Raw genomic sequence first — 21,161 nt, forward strand, 5'->3', positions numbered from 1 at the left:
TTTGTTTCATTCAGCACAACCGTGTTTGCAAGAGTAGCACTCCAGACCATGGACCTAATTAGGCTCACCAGGCCATTTTGACCATGCCATGCTCTCTTGCCAGTCACCTGGCATCATATAAGATGTCAGGTGTGAACAGGTAAAAGGTAGCTTGGGTGGGGCAAAATGGGCTGCTGAAGCACCTTTGATCAGTTGATCAACAAGGTTTCAGAAGTACTGCATACATGGCTTCTGAAATGCCACTGATCAACTGAGCTGGGCTGATGAAGCACCAAAAATCAGCTGATTGCTTGCACTTCAAACTGCAAGCCCTTTGCAAATTTACTCTAGGCAGTGCTTTGAAGTCTCAATGACCAGCTGATAGATGGGGCTTCCAAGCATGGTGTAGGGATCTTTGCAAGGGCACAATCACCTGACAGTTGGGGCTTCAAAGTGCCACATCACCTGACATCACCAGTCAAATGTTGTCTATTGGGAGTAGGAGACATGGCCTGTCAGCTGGATGTGGTTCCCCACCCCTGCCCTATAGGGTCAAATGAGAGGAACTAAAGGAGCACACACTAAGACATATTGGGGACAGATCAAATCCCCTTTATCCCTTTATCTGTTGATAGCCCCATCCTTGTGCTGTATTATTGGTCATGCTATAGCAGGCATAGGCAAACTTGGCCCTCCATATGTTTTGGGACTACAACTCCCATGATCCCTAGCTAACAGGACCAGTGGTCAGGGATGATGGGAATTGTAGTCCCAAAACATCTGGAGGGCCGAGGTTTGCTTATGCCTGTGCTATAGCATAGCAAAATGTTGGAAAATGACTTTTAAAATCCATCTGTATTTGCCCCCAAGCAAGAGGTGCAGAAAGAGAAAAGAGGGAAGTTATCTGACATAAGTTGAACATATCTCTATTACCTAGAAAATAAAGAGAATAGTGTTCGAGTCCATGCCACTCAGCTGTGGCTACAGAGAATCCAGAAATCAATTTGTAAAAGTAAGAGAAAGGTGTTGATGGACCTACTGGGCGTACAGCGTTTGGGTACAATGTCTCCTATCCAGCTGACTGACCTGAGGCACATGTGCATCATGACTGGAACCCAGGTACTTGGCACCATTGTCTGTGATGAAGTCAGCATCACAAATGGATGATATGTTCATGCTCTGGGGCTGTTTCCTATGTCTATAGACCTGTGGGAAGAAGCTGTAATGATTAGGCGCATGAGGTCAGAACTATAGGAAGATCAGGGAAGGGAAGAAGCAACAGTTTTGCATCCTGTTGCTTAAGGGGTAGAAAGCTACACCATACAATGCATGATTCAAGGAAAAGAATCATAACATTGATATGTTTGGAGGGATCCAATACAATGCTTACATGGCATGCTCATCTATGAATGACTGAATTCTGAAGGACAAGCTGGTTACTTGCAAAGGGTTGGGTGAGACTGGTATGACTGGCATGGCTAGGGATGTTTTCCTACTTTGCAAGTAACAGTAACAAAAATCAAGGCTGATCCTGTCACACAGTGGGAAACATCCAATAAAGGCTCATTCTAAAGCATCTCTTTTTCTCATCTACTTTCCCCAGGGTTTCTACAGGAGAAAAAGGTTTGACAATGCATTCCTACTACACACAACACAGCTTTGGCATCTAGGTTATCTGATTATGCTTCTTTTTCCTTAATGCATGGACCTAACCATTAGAAACTTAATAGTGACATAAAAGGACTGCCCCAGCTAAAATAGTTTACCGTAGTCTGTTGGTTGTTGTATATGCATATTTAAACATGCATTCATTTATTCATTCCATTTTTTTATTATTCCACCTTTATATCAAGGCATTCAGGAAGGCACACCTATCTATTTTATCGCCCCACCAACCATGAAAGATAGGTAAGTTTGAGAGATGGTGGCTGGCGCAAGGTAACCCAGTGAGCTCCTTGCCTGAGTGGTGATTTGAATTTGATCCAAATAATATGTTCCAACCACGACCCCACACTCCATTATAGGATGTATTCTATGGCAATTTTTCCTTATCAGTAAAAAGGAATGCAATTTAATAATTATTTTCAGATAAAACATATATTTAGAACATACAACCTAGCATTCCTACAATTTGCACTTCAGAACAGAAGCAAATTATAGTTCAGTTTCTGCCGAGATCCATTTGTAACTTCCAGATAACCTTGCAGAAAGCTAACAAGCAACTATAACACAGCATCTGAATAAGGAGGTACAGTAGATATGGGTTTTAATATTTGATTTTATTTTTAAAAAATGAGATTCTAGCACTCATTTCATGATAAAAGTGGCATGGGTGCCAGCACAAAATGGCTGCCACGTGCAGCAAAAAGAAGAGGTGACGATACTCCATAGCGGCAAGTACCATCCCAAAAGAAGCACTGAATACAACAATATACAAAATGGGAACTAAGCATAAAGAGTTAGTAGGATTCAAGAGAAGGAACATATCTCAGTATGATGCTTTCTGCTGTTGTGTAATCAGTTAAGCGGTAGCCTCGATGGAAAAAGGGAAACAGGACATGACCGAAGAACATATTGAACAAGCTGAACTGACATGCAACTGAAGACTAAACACCAATAAAATAGTAGTAAGGCAATATGTATCCTTATCCTACCTTTCTTTCCAGCTGTCACAGGCAAGCTTGGTTTAAAGACTTAGTTTCATGTTAGAAGAAAGCAGGGAAAATAATTGCAAATCCCCATAAAGAATGATAAGGGAAAAAAAGTGTTTTCCAACCTGTTGTTTTAACTGATGGACTAATCTGTCTTTTTCTCTTTTCAAAGCCATCACTTCTTCTTGAGTTTTCTTTTTCTTTGAAGCAGACAGTTCAAGCAAGGCAATATTTGCATCTTTTTCACTGATGGCAGCAAGGAGTGCTTCCTGTCTGATAAGATTAAAAAATAATAATGAAAACACTTGGAAAACATATGTTTTTTTAATTGAATATTTTAGTGCCTCTGAAGCAAAAGAGGCAACATTAATATATTAGGCATCATGAATGAATATCTTATTCTGCATACAATGTACCCGCCCAAATTTTCTAGGTTCAATTCTATGTGCTGCTTATGATCAATTTTGAACATGTTTGATTCAGGCAATAGCCCAGACTTCAATGACTGCAACATAAATCTAAGAAACTCAGAGTCCAAATATTGCTAATTTTCATAGTGTGTTTAGAACTGCACACTACAAAGACTGCAACAATTAAATTGCAGAAAGGTTCGTTTCAGTTCATTACTTGGAATGTGAAGACAGTAAAGGATATTGGGGTGTCTAAAAGAGTTCCAAAATCTCATGTGTCAAGCTTTTTTTGTTCATTCTGACCAATGAACAACTCAAATATCTAAACATGATGGAACCTAATAAATTTAACATCTGATGATACAACATTTTAGCATATGATGGTACCATACGTCTTCTCTATATAAAAGCTAAAATTAAATTAAACTGTCATATGTACAGCATTCAGGCAAATTATTATTATTATTAGCCTTGCTCCATGGCATTCCACAGTGGCTTGGATGAAACTGATAGAAACAAATTGAAACAAGATATTTAGAGCAGTTGTGGGATCACGTTAACACTGAAACTGGGGACTTCATCATACAGAAATGACTAAACCCACCCATGGCGGGTGATCCTATTGGTCTTCAGACTGGTCTGTCAGGACCCAAAACCAAGTCACAGCCTGATCTAAGGTGGGTCACGACACCAGCACTACCACCATATAAACAGATGGTTAAAAAGAAAAAAATAAGAAATGGGTACCTAAAATCATGTTCAAGTTAAAGATGAGCCTCAGGACTAAAAAGGCTGAAAACTACCATGATATTATAGTGTCAGTTGAAAAGCAGTTTATGTCTCCTCATCCAGTCAGCTACCACTATCAGGTCCTGCTGGTCCTGGGCTATATATTTTAAAGCGGATATAACTACATGTCAGAAGAATGCTGCTTACAATACCAAGCCTGTATGAGATTATGTCTCCAGAAAGGACCCCAAAGATTGAGCCAACATATCATGTGGAAAAGTTAATAGAACATTATTGAAACTGTTGGCTATTTGCAGACTAGTTGCACTGCAGAAAGCTTGCTGGGGAGACCACACATTACAAGGAACGCAAAAATAACTTTAGCTAGGTTTTAATAACAAAAACAAAAACTCCTTTTACATTAATTATAATATATCGATAAGCATGACCCAACCACCAACCCATCCCCCAGGGTACTGAGAGAGCTAGGTGCTGCTCTTTATATACTATACCCAACAGCTTAATCACCACAACTAAACAGCACCTGCTATACTGCTTCACGGCTGTAAAACTAGGTCACGTTATTTGCTCTGGCCCTTAAAGATATACACATCTTGTGGAACAATAATGAACCTTCAAATTTAAAGAGACCATTCAACATTTCCCCTGTGGTTCATTATTGTTTTTTGTTGAGCAAAATATCATGGAGAAAGAGATCTTGCCAAATATCTTCCAAACGGTTGCAGAGAGTGGGGGATTCCAAACCAAGCAACAAACTTCGCTTCCATTCTGTTCCTGGGTTGCTTGGGGAGTGGTCCAAAGGTGTTGACATAGTTCTCTCTGTGAAGTTAAGCAGGCCTCTGATTGGGCTTTATGTTTTTGGGAGTCCACCCGGGTAACCCAGTGTTTTAGGGACGAAGTTAATCCAGCCACTTGACTATTGGGGATTAGTAAAGAGTCCTAAACAATTTTAATGTCTCCTCTCAATAACGAAATTAGTACCTATATTTTGTAAAACTAATAATAAAGAATGCACATATTTTTATCATAAATATATAAAAAATCTGAACATGTGAAATATTTCATAATTAAGTGGGCACAAAATGTAAGAGAAAAATATTGATGGGACTATGAGGGGAAATATGACAATGTCACAGATTCTTGTTACAGAACAGCAAAGTGGTTAGTTTACAAAGAAATATACACAGGCTACCCAGCAAACCCATATTGCCTGGACCACTCAGTTTGTTTCTTTAATAGTGATTAGTGGTGGAGTCCTGTGCAGGTCTCTGGGGGCCTTTGTGCACAAGTATCAGTGGGCTCTTTGTCCCCTCCCTTTCTTCCTCAAACCACATCCCTTCTCCCTATTGGCTTCACCCCTTTAAAGTAAAATAAATATTGTGGGGCTTATTACCCTTCCACAGTGGAAAGGGTAACTTCTCTCGGATTTAACCTTCCACCTGAATTCAAAACGAATATACTCCCAGTCCTTCTCATGCCCTCCTCTCCCCTTAATTCTGCCCACAAATAAATCAACTCCACTTGAGGGGAAATAATGAAATTCTCACATTTTCTGAGCCTATCAACTCTCGGTAGAAGGAGCCCACATGCTCATTTGAACAGTGAAATAGGAGGCAAAGGAGAAAACCCCTTAAAAGAAAATTAATATTAAACACACAGTGATGGAATCTCTTTAGCATTGTAAATTATTAAGCAGAAAATTAGGCAGAAGCATTATACAGGAGATGGCTGCTCTGGAAGACATATATATTAAACATTCCATGTAGCAAAAGTATCCCTCAAATGATGTTTATTATCCTGGGATAGCAGCAGTGAAACAGAACTCTTCAGTGGGGCAAAAGGGCATAAAGGAACTCTATCTATCTCAATTCCCCGTCATAGAAGTGGAAGGAAAACTTCAATCAAACCAAAGCAAGCCCCATTTGGGGGTATGTTTCCAATGGGCAGGAAGGGGCTTCCCGCTCTGGGATAATCAAAAAGGCATGACCTTCTGAATGTGTTAGACCAGGCATAGGCAAACTCGGCCCTCCATATGTTCTGGGACTACATCTCCCATCATCCCTGACCACTGGTCCTGTTAGCTAGGGATGATGGGAGTTGTAGTCCCAAAACATCTGGAACAGGGTTGAAGGGAATAGCTGGGCTGATGTAGACTGGGTGCTTCAAATCTGCTACAGATGGTCAGATGAAGGTGATCATCAGGACAAGGGTGCTTGGGAGAGTGACTTGGAGAAGCGCAAGTTGTCACTGATCAATGAGTCCAAAAACCAACATGGCTGCCCCTCAGGCACTAATTTGATACTGAAAGAGAATGTGAATGCACATATGCATACATTCTAAATTCATTTAGTACACATATAAGAAATACGGTATGTGAAGAAGTGTGCTTCTGTGTAAGAACAAGCACATACATGTGGGTTCAAGAGATCCACAGTCTAAACAATGTCAAAAATAGTATATTTTAATTTGTAGAAGTGGAATGAAGAAAACACACATACAAAAATGGTTTTAGCTACGCTTAAAAAAAATCCTGTTACCAATTAAACACTAGCAAATGCTCTCTTTTGATTGCTGTTTAACAGATTAACCATTTTAAGAAGTCTCCTAGAAATCTTTTTTTTTTAATTGCCTTGCCACATCACAGTCTATTTAAAAGGGAATAATGTAAACACTTCTGTTTCACTCCCTCACCTACATTAGTCAGAGAACAATATTCTCAGCTTTATTAATAGGAACTGTCCATAACTGTTAGAAAAGTAGATAAATGAAGTGATATAAAATTACGATTTCATATGTTAACAAATACGAAAAAGCAAGAGCGACCGGTACTGTAATTCTTACGTCCATTATTATGGAATGCATTTTGTGTAAGGACACAAAAATGCAATTAAAACACTGTAATTGAAAATGTTTGAACTAACAATATACACCCCACTCTTCATGTTCCAATCATAACTGAATGGAAAAGAAACCGCTCAATCAACTTGTCTCTATAATTGTTGTTTTCTTTCCCTTCTGACCCCAAGTATTCAACTTTAAGTTCAGTAGGAGGTAATGTCAGAGAGACAGTGATGAGAGATCCTATTTGAAACAACTTCTTTCTTTCACCCCAAAAAGGAAAAAAAAAGTTATGTTCAAATGTGCTATTAATCCACAGTGGTTGCACATGTACCTTTAAGGAAATACACAAAGGAACATTATCTACAGTTAAAATATTTAATCCATGCAGCCGTACCTGAATTAGTGGCTGGTATTTATAATTTGCGTAAGAGCCTAATACATAATGGCTTCACAGATGGCAGTCCAAAATTCTAGATTTATGTGAAGAAGTTGACCAATATGAGCTGCAGGCTGCATTCAGGTGTGGGGTGCCTTGTGCTAGCTTTTGTGGTAATAGTGCTAGCACTTCTGTTCCAATTTCCAATGTTACTTTTACACAGCAGTACCTGTTGCAGTATGGAACTGTGGCTTTATTTGTCGAGATACTGCCATGTTGAGCTAAATTGCATTAGCACTAGTGGGGATGATGTGATGTGTAAAAGCAACATGCATGTTTCCACTCCTCTCCCATTCCACACATGCGTCCTTTAGTTCCCTCATGATTAAAAGTGCAGGCTTTTAAATAGGCAATAGAAAGTGAAATATACTGGGAGACCTTTCAGCGACTGACAGCATTAAATGTGTTGGAAAAAAAGTGAGTTGAATGTTTAAAACCTTCTTCAGTTCTAATCATGGCACTGAGGACCAAAGTAGGTATGATATTAACTGCATGATGTCAAGTAATTTGCCTTCTTTCATAAACTTAAATAGCAGCTGGGATTGAGACTGGGGCACATGGGGAAGTGGTTAACCCTTTCCTCTCAAATCATGGCCCCCATGAAAACTGTCCTGCAAACCTCAAGCCACCCTTAGAGGGCAGCACCAATGGACCTTTCCCTTCGGGACCTGATAGCAATTTCAGGGTTGGGAAGGTTTTCATCAGGACCACAACACCCACTGAGCCATTGAGAAAAAACATACACACCCTTGTATATTTTCCTTGCAGAAAGAAAAGAGGTTTGTGGGGCAAGCAGTGAGCAGAAAAATAACACAAGATGAAAGGCCGAAACACTTCTTCACCTGCCAGTCTTTATTCCAGATGGCTGACTGCCACATGTGCTAAGTGGTTTACAAATTGTTGAAAAAAATAAAACAAAACAGAAGCATTACATGCAACTGTGTGTCACATGCAATTTGACCTGTTATGAAAGTAGTACTAGCTCTTTATACTTCAAGAAATGTCCAGTCAACTGACCCATATACACCTGACAAATTTGCTCTTCAAATTCTGTCCCCTATGCATGCACACCAATTCCTGGGGGCCAAGGCTCAATGTTATTTTTTTAAAGAGGGCCGTGGGCCCCCATTGTTTAGGGAAACACAGAGCTGGGTGTGGAGTGACATCAGGACATTGTATAACATTGTGTATGTCAGGATGTCATGTCGGCCCCTCCTCAATGTTTTTTAGAAGATGGTGCCTCTGCCCCTATGTGATCATCAAATCATTCACACAAAGTAGCCAGATAGACACTGAAGACTATAATTTAAAATGGTTGTATTCTGCTTTAGGTTCATATGAATCCAGATAAGAACACATAATTTATTTATTTATTTATTTATTTATTTATTCATCGTCGTGTATGGCAATCATGAAAGCACTTGGATTTTGCACTTAACTGTATATTGTAAGCACTTTTCATAAAACATTTTAAATCTCAGTATCTCTGTTTAAATTTAAAACTTCAGAACCAAACCCTTCCCTGTGTGGACAGCCATTTTGCATTTTGTAGAGATGCAATATAAGTTTAACTGCTTCAACCTAGTAGATGCTAAACAAAAAAATTAACAACACAAAGGATCAGAAATCCAATTGCATGTGAATACAAAGGTTTTGTTTGTGTGTAACATAGCTCTGCTCAAAGTCCAGCTAAGCCAAACAGGATGAACCAATACTATAGGCAATCTGTCATTGTCAAGCTACTTGTCTTTCACCGTTGTATTTTGTATGCATAAAGGACCAAGATAAAAGTTGTTTGTAGAAAGAATGGTTTGATCCCTTGAGCATAGTATTCAACCCATTTTGAAGCTCACTTAAATTTACACGCCTTGTGTGGAAATTATTGTTGTTTTTCTAACCAAGATTTTTAAAATAACTAATCAAAGTGTAAGAATCTTCTAAAATAAATTATTGTAGAATGCAAGCCTAATATTGATGTTCCATAAAGCTTTGAGTTACATAAATGACAAGACTATCCTTGTGAACAAACCAAATACTGACTACCTTTGTCCAGAAACTAAATTACTTTCCAGGATGGAAATGTCAAACAGACCATAACAAAAGAAAGCCAAGGACTATATAGATGAGGAATAGGTAAGGCGTCTTCACTTCTTCCCTTTAACTCCAGAATGACTTCTTTCTGTTGAACTTTCTGCCTTTCTGCACTTACCTTTTATAGTGATATAGTTGCTGGGGGGGGGGTCAGATTTTTTTGGGCGTGCCACCACATGACATTGTCAATATTCAGCTACTACAGATGACAGATTTTAAGACAAAACTTTTATTTTGTCCATAATCAAAAGACAAGGAACTAATAAAGCCATGCTGTAATTATAAAATAAATAACAACATAATATTCAGTATTTTAAGAACCTATTAAGAATTGTCAAAGAGAAGAAAAACTTGTTCTGATTCGGAAAAATGTCAGTCAGAATCTAACAGTGCTGTTGTCTGAAGAAGTAGAGAGCCATAGGCAGAAACTCCACATCACGCTTTTCAGAATCTTATGTTAATTACTTACGATATGATATGATATTTAAAGCACATCACGGTTCAAATTTCCTGATAATATGCTGTACAGATTTCCTAATTATTCATCAGAACTTGCTTTGCTGAGCTGCAGCATGAAACCTTTTCCAAGCCAGCATGAAAGTTCTCAGTCAGCACAGGTGGCAGATGCCCCACCCTATAATTTTGGTCCTGCCGGGATGAGTGGGCAGGGTGTGCCTAATACCTTGCTATGAAGCATGTTGGTCACCATATTCTAGGCCAGGGAGGAAATCGCCTGCAGACAAAATGAGGGGTGTCTGGAGGTTTCACCTACCTCACAGCAACTGTCACAACTTGCTGGTGGGAAAGTATCAAGGTACCCAGGTAAAGGGGTCCAGGGAAATATTTCTGCCTAAATGTCACAGAACTTCCCAAATGGCCTCCTGGAAGATTTGCCCAGATTTGATTCAGGTCATAGGGTGATCCTTAAATCCAGGATTGACTCTGAAGGCTTAATCAACCAGCAGATGGGCAAGTTGATTCAGAATCCATATCCAGTGCCTATGTCAAAGCCTACTTGCATCTGCAATTAATAAAATTGTGGCCATTTTGATCCCAAAATGCTATATTGTCTTCATTTCTACCTATCACATCCCTCGGGTTTACTGAGCCCGGGTGCACAAAAAGCCCTTAAAGCCAAACAACTGGCCAGATTTGAAATACCTTCGTGTCTCAGAGTGATGAGGTACTAATATAGGTGCTACTGAAACAAAATCACTATCAAGTGTACTTCTTGGCCTAACTGTCCTAGTTTAATTTAAAAGATAAATAGTGTCAAAAAGGCAACAGATCTGAAGGAAGAACATTGCTGGGAGGTGAGGAAAATATGGAACAGATCCAAGTTATTTCAAGAATCAAGGATAGGAGGAGTTCAGACAACAGTCCACAAATATTTCCTTAATTAGTACTTTAAAGATAGGCATGAAAAGAGTCAGATACCAGATCCATGTTGACTAATTATGACTTCCTTGTTAAAGGAGTGGCTGCAGGCATTTCCAGGAGCATGCAAGTCATATGATTCAAATTTGAGTAGGGAAGCTTACTCATTGATCTTCTTTGGTGGGTAAATGTTTCCCAAATTTGTTACAGACTAAGAAAGCAGCTTTTACAAAAGACAGATGTAAAGATTTTGGGGGGAAGGGGGATGTTGATCACAAACCAAGATGAGTGATGAGAATGGTGCTAGTTTCAAGTAGACCAAAATAGGCACAAGGAAATGGGTCTTCCTGAACTGTAACTGTGGAAAATATGCTATGCTTGCACAGTAGACTAAGCCCATCTATTAATACTTTCTACTGGCTAATTTGGTTGTGTAGTCGAGTACAAAGACAACAAGAAACAATTTATGATGCTCTTACAGATAGACTATCTAATAGACATAACAATTAGTTGTTTCAGTTAGAAACTACATATGCTTAACCTTCCTGTCCATAGTATCAAGAAGAAATATAAAGGAAACTTGCAAAGGCTGCATATTGCAAAGAAATATTTTTGTGTCTGAAAATTCATGGAATTCTGTCCCGTCCCGTCCCCCATCTGAATTTTGCTCTTACCTATTCAGGGTGCTGAAAAAGATTGCAGTCATAACTTAAGACTGAAGATGCAATAAAAATAAAATCACTTTTTTTAAAAGAAAAAGGTTCCACTTTTGGCAGCTGAAACTAAAAGGTATGCATGGAATGAATTGGCAATCAATCATAAAATATTATTTACTGTATGCCTCAGCACGAAAAGAGAAGACATTCTCTTTCGCCACGCAGAGTGACTAGGGCAACCAGTCACATGGGCAGGGTATAAATAATAAATTGTTATTATTATTCAGTTTACAATTAGGCCTTATTGAAACAATAAACCTAATAAACATCGCCAAATACTGGATTAAACTGAAATCACCAAAATTGTGTTTTGCAAAAGAATTTAGCCCACTAAACCAACAAAACTATCCAGGTCGTGGTGGGGGAATCATGGCAGATTTGAGACTTGTTTATCATGGAGAGTCTTCTCAGCATTGAGTGGTGAGCAGGTGAGCAGAGATAGCAGTTTCTATCTGCAATAGCCCAAAGGAAAGAGTGATGATAAGAACAGCACCTATAGATTCAAGGAAGGGCTGGTTTCACAATTATGTGAAGAGCTTTAATGAGTGATAAATTGCTTTACTGTTTTGTGTCTGGTTTTCTTGTCAAACATGCAAGCAAATGATATGGATACAAAGTTCATATGTTCATAATTCAGATCCAATATACCTGAAACCCACATTTTCTAGGAATGCCAACCCTATAACAACAGCCTTCAGAACTGTAGCAATGAATGTATAACTTTCATGTCAAACTACAACTCAGTTTATGAATGACCCCATTGTTCTCCAAACAAATTGATAATACAGCATGTAAGGAAAGCGGGGGACTGCTGGTGGGGGTAAATAGAGACAAATCAAAGTTCAAATGTACATAGATTCTCTTGCAGCTGAAGGAATGGACCAGTTCCAGCCTTGAGTTATGGCTATCTCTAATTCTGAAGTTTAATATGCTTTCTTGACTCAGATAAGGTTATCTGAAATGGACTAGATGACCCTCGGGACACCTTCCAACTCTACAATTTTATGATTCTAACCTGTTTGTAAATGTACTGTGCCGACATGGGCTGGAAAATGCTAGCCACCTGCACTGAATATGGAGACAGGTGTGAATGAAGCAAAAACTCATTAACTGAGCTGCAGCTGAACCTGGAATCACATGACCAATCTTCAAGGCTGATTATATGAATAACCTAGGAATATAACCAAGAGTAGTGGTGACAAGAAGAAGAAGAGGTGGCAAGAATACACAGAGGAATTATACCAGAAAGATATGGATGTCTCGCACATCCATATTGCTGACCTTGAGCCAGACATCCTGGAGAGTGAAGTCAAATGGGCCTTAGAAAGCACTGCAAATAACAAGGCCAGTGGAAGTGATGGTATTCCAGCTGAACTATTTAAAATTTTAAAAGATGATGCTGTTAAGGTGCTACACTCAATATGCCAGCAAGTTTGGAAAACTCAGCAGTGGCCAGAGGATTGGAGAAGATCAGTCTACATCCCAATCCCAAAGAAGGGCAGTGCCAAAGAATGCTCCAACTACCGCACAATTGCACTCATTTCACACGCTAGCAAGGTTATGCTTAAAATTCTACAAGGAAGGCTCAAGCAGTATGTGGACCAAGAACTCCCAGAAGTGCAAGCTGGATTTAGAAGAGGCAGAGGAACCAGAGACCAAATTGCAAACATGCGCTGGATTATGGAGAAAGCTAGAGAGTTCCAGAAAGACATCTACTTCTGCTTCATTGACTATGCAAAAGCCTTTGACTGTGTCAACCACAGCAAACTATGGCAAGTTCTTAAAGAAATGGGAGTGCCTGATCACCTCATCTGTCTCCTGAGAAATCTCTATGTGGGACAAGAAGCTACAGTTAGAACTGGATATGGAACAACTGATTGGTTCAAAATTGGGAAAGGAGTACGGCAAGGCTGTATATTGTCTCCCTGCTTATTTAACTTATATGCAGAATTCATCATGTGAAAGGCTGGGCTGGATGAATCCCAAGACGGAATTAAGATTGCCGGAAGAAATATCAACAACCTCAGATATGCAGATGACACAACCTTGATGGCAGAAAGTGAGGAGGAATTAAAGAATCTTTTAATGAGGGTGAAAGAGGAGAGCGCAAAATATGGTATGAAGCTCAACATCAAAAAAACGAAGATCATGGCCACTGGTCCCATCACCTCCTGGCAAATAGAAGGAGAAGAAATGGAGGCAGTGAGAGATTTTACTTTCTTGGGCTCCATGATCACTGCAGATGGTGACAGCAGCCACGAAATTAAGAGACGCCTGCTTCTTGGGAGAAAAGCAATGACAAACCTAGACAGCATCTTAAAAAGTAGAGACATCACCTTGCCAACAAAGGTCCATACAGTAAAAGCTATGGTTTTCCCAGTAGTGATGTATGGAAGTGAGAGCTGGACCATAAAGAAGGCTGATCGCCGAAGAATTGATGCTTTTGAATTATGGTGCTGGAAGAGACTCTTGAGAGTCCCATGGACTGCAAGAAGAACAAACCGATCCATTCTTAAGGAAATCAGCCCTGAGTGCTCACTGGAAGGACAGATCGTGAAGCTGAGGCTCCAATACTATGGCCACCTCATGAGAAGAGAAGACTTCTTGGAAAAGACCCTGATGTTGGGAAAGATGGAGGGCACAAGGAGAAGGGGACGACAGAGGACGAGATGGTTGGATAGTGTCTTCGAAGCTACAAACATGAGTCTGACCAAACTGCGGGAGGCAGTGGAAGACAGAAGTGCCTGGCGTGCTCTGGTCCATGGAGTCACGAAGAGTCGGACACGACTAAACGACTAAACAACAACAACAAGTTGTTTTTTTGGCATCCTTATGGCAAAAGTAATGGAGGAGACAAGATATTTCTCCCTAAGTTGAGCAGGCAACCTTTAAAACACTCCAATGTTCCCAAAACAAAACAAGGGGTGTTCCAAAAACATCTAAGCTTAATGGAAGAAACTGGAACGAATTCTAGCAACAGCACAAAGGTGATTGTGAACAAACAGAGCACGTGCAAAAGTGCAATATTAACAAAAATAAGGCAGGCTGACTCATACACGGGTAAAGATCTGGAAAGGGGATCATACTTCAGAGAAAGAATAGAAAGTGTATTAGAAAAGGATACGAAATATGGAGTCCGTAGTGATAACTAAAATATCCAAGGCTGAACGCTTACTGTGGGATAGCTTAGCCTCCTGTAGCACTTTGCTAAGTAGCAGATTTCCTCCTGTAGCAGATTTGCTAAGGCAAATCTTACTACATATCAAATGCCAATGTCTGATGAAATATGTTAGAGTATTGTTGCCTATAGCCATCCATGTATATTTGCAAAAATTTAGAGGAAGTACCTTAGAATGTAAGTGAGAAGTGGGGTCCTTTTCCCAAATGAATAATCAAATTTATTTAATTAATTTATTGCCCTTCATCACAAGATCTCAAGGCAGATCACAGAATAAAATACAAGAGAAAAATATGGGTAAATAATTAAAACGAAAACAACAAAACAATAGCTCCTCCTTCCCAAGGACACATTTAAAAGATTGTAGAACATTAATCAGCCAAAGGAACATTTTTTACTAGCACCTAAAATATATATAATGAAGGTGCCAGGAGAAGCTCTCTGGAGAAAGAATTCCACAAAAGGGGAAGTCACTACAGAAAAGGCCCATTCTCACATTGTCACCCTCCAGACCTCACGTTCTTTAAGTCCACCACAAATAAGCCATTTAGGCAGAGCCTCCTGAGTGCATGTACTCCCTCCTGAGTGGGAGAAAACAGAGAACTATTGCCACATGGGGCCCACAGATCGCATTATTTAACTCTCGGTTGCCCTTTTAACATGGCAATAATAAGTAAGAGAGAACGCCTAGGAGCGTCAGACCAAAACCATTCAAAAGCTTCTAGGTCAAAACTTATTCCTTGAATTCACTACATACTATACAAACACTGTATAATATACTCCCAGTGGCCATATCCTATTACATTGCAGAGAAACTGGATTCTGCATCTCCTGGAGCTTCTGTGCAGCCATCAGTAGTAGCCACACGTAGAGAGATTATTATTATTTTTAAGTCAATATTAGGCTTTGCAGTTTTGTTGAACTTTCTCTTTAACATGCCATAGAAGAATGATTCTTCACTATCGAATTGTTTGACTGGAAAAAGTGATAAAGCTGTATGGTAACTAAATAAGGCACACCCTTCTCCATATATAATATATAACTCTGGGGGCTATTCTCTCTTGAATGTGTACAGGTGCAAATAAATGCATGAGATGAATGAAAGGTTCCTGAAAGCTTATAGGGCAGCACCCCTCCCATTTAAGTTATACCTGAGGCTGTGCAGTATGAGCCCTGGTGAGGCATTACTGGCACTCCAGCCTCAATAAGGAAAGACAAAAGAGGGAGATTGGATCTCTCCCTCTTTAATGTGCTGCTAGAAGAAAAGAGCCTGGTGGCCTTTGAGGTGGATTTCTCCCCCAAGGGCTACTGCAATGATTGAAAGGGAAGGAGGAGGCAATTTAGGGAGCAGGGTGTGTGGAGAGAAGAAAGATGATTGCGGTTGGTTGGTGCACATACATTCCATTTTGTTCCTTATGTTTTGTATACTTATAAAATATATGAACAGTAATATCACACACACACACACACACACACACACACACACACACACACACACACCTCTTATATAATATGTTTTTGTTTCTACCCAGTCCAAAAAAGAAGTTTGTAAAGTTGGTGGCTGAAGCCTGGTTGACACAATATCATACACCAAAGAGCTGAAAGCAGAGCAGATGTGGATTTAGGGCAGCACTACCAGTTCCCCTACATATGGCGCCGGGGGCAAGGGGGTGCCTTCCTGGGCTTTGGGAAGGAGGCATGTGGGCTCTGACAGGGTCCTGGAGGCCTCCTTCCTCCTTCCCCAAGCCTAGCTAGTGCTTGCCCAGCTTTTGGACAGAGGTAGGATGACTCTAAGACCCTGCTAGAGCCTCACAGCTCCTTCCCAAAGTCTGGCACCATCCTTACCTCTCTTTGTGAAGGCACCACAAATTTTTTTTGGGGGGGCATTGTCAAATTTTGGCCTTACCCAGGGCGTCATTATTACCAAGGTCTGCCCCTGAATGGGGATCCATGTAATTATCTCTTTTAATTAACATTCTGACAAAATGAATTAAATTTTAACTATTTTAAGTGTGGGCTTTCCCCCCCAGCTAGTGGAATCTGTCAGACTGCGGATCTAGTCACTGACTGTAGCCAGATGCTGGCTTTCAATTTTTTGCTAGCTACGTTCTTGCTGCTGTGAAGGTGACTATTTTGCAAAACCCGGGCCATGGAAAGCTTGCCTCTTCTTTCAGCTAAGCTTTATGAGTCCCTGAAACTCAGTTTCTGAGCTCAGTAAGCTTAACCTGCAGAGTGTGTGTGTGTGTGTGTGTGTGTGTGTGTGTGTGTGTGTAAATGGATGTCTCTTCTGGTGTTTTATAAGCAGGGTAAAGCCTACATTTTTCAAAGAGGTTGTTCAGAGGCTATTATAGGCCTGTTGGAAGTGGTTTGTCCTTTGGTCTTTTAGTGAGAGAATGTTTATGGCTGTTGTGACATTGCTTGTTTCATGTTGAGTTTTACGGGTTTTAATGTTATTATTTTATTGTGATGCCTTTAAGTACGCCACACTAAGCCAACCCAAACAAACAAGCCCCACGCCACATCTTTAACTAATAGCATTTTGTCATCTTCCTTTGAATAGCGCAGAGCAATTGAACAAAGGGATTATCCTCTCTCTCCCCACTTAAAATTAGTATGGAGCTGAGCTGTGGAATTTTTCAAGTTTAGACAATGGAGCAGCTGTGTAAAACAAGGCCCACCACATAGGATTTTGCTTGCTTCGGTTTAATACTAATGCATCTCAGTTCACTTGGGTAAGGTGTATCAAGCATAAAGGCCTGCTGCCAGGCTCTATCACTCTTGTTTCCATTAGTATTAAGAGTGCTAGCATTCGGCAGGCAAAAGAGCACTTGTCAAGTGTTGCATGGCCTATAGCCTGGGAGCTTTTACTTACAGGACCAGCCATACTATTCAAGGTGTCCTTTAAATGAGCAGAATCTCCATTCTTTAAACACTAAGGGTGGGAGAATAGCAATGGCTACCTGAAATAATTTAAATTGCAGAATCAACACAATTCTTAATAAATGGCTGTTGTGTTTATTATGTATATAATATGTACATGTATATAAATGTATATTAGTAAAGGTAAAGGGACCCCTGACCATTAGGTCCAGTCGTGACCGACTCTGGGGTTGCGGCGCTCATCTTGCTTTATTGGCCGAGGGAGCTGGCGTACAGCTTCCGGGTCGCGTGGCCAGCATGACTAAGCCGCTTCTGGCAAACCAGAGCAGTGCACGGAAACACCATTTACCTTCCCGCCGGAGCGGTACCTATTTATCTACTTGCACTTTGACGTGCTTTCGAACTGCTAGGTTGGCAGGAGCAGGGACCGAGCAAACGGAGCTCACCCTGTCGCAGAGATTCGAACCGCCGACCTGATCGGCAAGTCTTAGGCTCTGTGGTTTAACCCACAGCGCCACCTGCATCCCTATAAATGTATATTACATGTATATAAATGGAAAAAATATGTCTGGGGAGGTCAGAAAACCAAGCAAACAGCCATGGATTTGCACACTGCTGCAGATTTCATTGTAAGACAGATGACAGATCTTTATCCCAAGCAGAGAGCAACTTACTCCCAGGTAAGTGTGGACAGAATTGCAACTTAAACTTGTTCATATTTTTTTTAATAAGAGGGGAGAAAATGGAGAAAGGAGGAGAAAAAAGCAATGGTTAAAGGAGCTCACGTGCTAGTCGAGTTATATCACAGTGGTTGCTAGTTGCTAAATCTTCATAGAACACCAATAAAAAGTCAATGAATTATCATCTACAAAACGTGTCAGACAAAAATTAACACCCAGAGCTGTTCCAGCTTTTTGGCCAAGCCCTGGAATCTGTTAAGCACTGAATTCACATAGTGCCTGAAGGGTATCTCTAGATAGGCTTGGGAAAAGCTCCTCTTTGAAACACTGGAGACCTATTGCCAGTCAGTATACTGAGGCAGATGGACCAATGCTCCAGTTTGTTCCTTTGTTGCCAAGAACCCTTTCCTTCACCTTGGTGAAGCCATGGTTTTCAATCACTTGTTCCTATGGTAGAGAATAAAATTGATCTAATACATAATAATGACAATTGCATTCAAAGAAAATTGAACTGCACACTTAGGATTATTCCCAATGCAACAATAACATTCATAAATATTCCACATGTACAGAGTCTCAATCTTGCATATAGGAATTTTTCAGCTATATTTTTAGCACTTTCTTCTCCAGACGTTCTGAATATCTGAATTTGTCTGTCTGCAATAGAATGCAGTCCCTGAACTCTGAAAAAAAAAACAATTTATTCTCAAGGAATCAAACCACACATTTTTTAAGCTCCATGTTTGATGTTTCTTTTGTTATCAGCTATTAATCCAAACTGAAACAGGAAAAAATCAGAATCTATTAAAGATCATTGAAAACTTCAAAGGAACAAAAGTTAAGAAAAAATATATTCCAATTCTCAGCCCATGCAGCAAAGCACACATTAACAGTGGTCCAATAGCTGGTAATGGTGACTTCCAAGTGAGGTAGTTAAGATATTATTGCTTCTGTAAACTCTAAACTGAAGTTTAAAGTAGACATGTAATCTTCAACTCCCCAAACAGTCCAATTTGGCCACTAAAGATGCTGTTTTACATTTCCAAACATTTTTCCCTTGTTGCTACTTTTTATTCTTCAGTTTTCAGGTTGTAAGCATTTGTTGCTTGCAAAGCAACTCCTTTTGAACGCAGAATCTTGGGAGGCATTTGTTACTAACTGCTAATGCAGCCTGCCAAGCAAGAACTCCCTGCTGGTGACATGACCACCTAGTGACCTCTAAAAATGTTTTAACAATGTGAAAAATATCTCCCTCTCGTAGGAAACAGCAATTTTTTAAATTAAATGTACATTGAATGTTCGCTTACATACAGATAAATGATATTCAGAGTCACCTTCTCTGTTTCCAATTTTGGCCGTTTGAAACCCAGCCCAAAACTAAATAAATAAACGTTGATACTAAGAGGAAACTAAGAGCTCTAGAGCCTTGTGATTTCACAAACAGCTTTTTTCCATTTTCTAAAATCTAAACTTTAAGCCAGACATAGAACAGGTAATGAAAAGAAACAAGTTTGGCAGCCCCTCTCTATGGCTCTTAGCTGAAAATAGATCAAGCCAAAATAAGTGGCTATAATTTGGCAGACTTAATGTCTTTAAAAGTCTGCAGTTTGTGAGGGTAAGAGTCAAACATATAATGTTTACAAATTGAAACACTATCTCTCTGTTGAAAAGACACAATGGTATACTTTCATCATCGTCATCTCAGTTTTAAGCATTAGCTTAGCAAAGGATACAAATCTCTTATGTCTATATGTGCTATGGTAAACATCGTATGTTAAAACCAGTTTATGTTGCTTTGAGAGGCTTTATTTATATTGTTGGTTTTTTATCAGGTAATTGCCTTCATGGAAACCTAAATACAGGTCTTTGAATACAGCCCCAGCACTCTTACTGACACAGGCTACTTACTGTCCCCCATCCCAGGACAGTCCTGGCTGTGCTCCCTACACTTCGGATGCTGCTTTAGCAAAAAGGTACAGATAGTGGTCTGTATTGGTGCAGTTGTAGCTTGCCATGAAAAGCACAAAACAACTTCCACTTGTTGCTCTGGGCAAATGCAGATGAACAGCTTGCCACAGGCATGTCTTGTTGAAAACCCAAAGCGCAGGCAAACCTCTCCCAGTCTTTTCTTGTGTCCATCTCCTTTACAGCTTCCCTACCAGAAGCTTCTCCACAGGAAGTTTTCTTTCAGCTGGGAATGATCTCTTGCTTTCCCTTGTGGATGAGGAGCTGGGTTGCTTTACTGAAAGCACCTGCACCTGTCTGATCTATGTAGCTGAAAGTGTCATTTGCCAAAGGCTCATATGATGAGTTTTCCCAGCCACATCTGTGACCAGGCATCAGGAATCAAATCCTCCGCCTGAGGTATGTCAGGTGCACAGTCAACCTGAACACCACCCAAACTATTTTTTGGCACTACTTCTTCTGAAGTACGCGGTGTGGACGCGGTGGACGCGGGTGGCGCTGTGGGTAAAAGCCTCAGCGCCTAGGGCTTGCCGATCGAAAGGTCGGCGGTTCGAATCCCCGCGGCGGGGTGCGCTCCCGCTGCTCGGTCCCAGCGCCTGCCAACGTAGCAGTTCGAAAGCACCCCCGGGTGCAAGTAGATAAATAGGTACCGCTTACCAGCGGGAAGGTAAACGGCGTTCCGTGTGCTGCGCTGGCTCGCCAGATGCAGCTTTGTCACGCTGGCCACGTGACCCGGAAGTGTCTCTGGACAGCGCTGGCCCCTGGCCTATAGATGTGAGATGGGTGCACAAACCCCAGAGTCTGTCAAGACTGGCCCGTTCGGCAGGGGTACCTTTACCTTTACCTTTACCTTCTGAAAAAGGAGAGGATGTTCAGGAAAGCAGCAAGACCAACCCATTGGATAGAAATAGGACAGAGGAGGTCATGTAGTAAGATCTAACTCTACCAAAGCCTCCAAGTCAGGCTTGTTCTGCAGTATGAACCACCTGGAAACTCTGTGACTGGTGGTCATAGTTGAAGTCTAGCTTCTTGCCACAGATCTGCTTCATGCCTCTGCTTCTGCCACACTTTTGCTCAACCGATTCCTTCAATTTCATTGGAGGCGGCCTATGACCAGAAACTCTGAACTTAGTCCATTTAATTTGCTGGCCTTTATTTATTTGGTTAACTGGTACTCACTGGAAGAATTACCCAAACTTTCCATGCT

General features: G+C 40.5%; 1 protein-coding gene across 11 annotated transcripts in view; it reads right to left on the reverse strand.

Annotated features, from left to right (window-relative positions):
• ERC2 (ELKS/RAB6-interacting/CAST family member 2) overlaps nt 1-21,161 on the reverse strand; it is a 529,811-nt gene that overhangs the window by 156,911 nt on the left and 351,739 nt on the right. For all 11 annotated transcript variants that reach the window (XR_014216005.1, XR_014216006.1, XR_014216007.1 and 8 more), the window contains one exon: nt 2,756-2,903. Coding sequence is in view for 3 of the 11 variants with exons in the window: in XM_082209373.1 (XP_082065499.1) it covers nt 2,756-2,903 (148 nt within the window). In the remaining 8 variants the exon portion in view is untranslated. The remainder of the gene's footprint in view (nt 1-2,755; nt 2,904-21,161) is intronic.

Source organism: Podarcis vaucheri (assembly GCF_965113315.1).
Source record: "Podarcis vaucheri genome assembly, chromosome: 2".
Lineage (NCBI taxonomy): Eukaryota > Metazoa > Chordata > Lepidosauria > Squamata > Lacertidae > Podarcis > Podarcis vaucheri.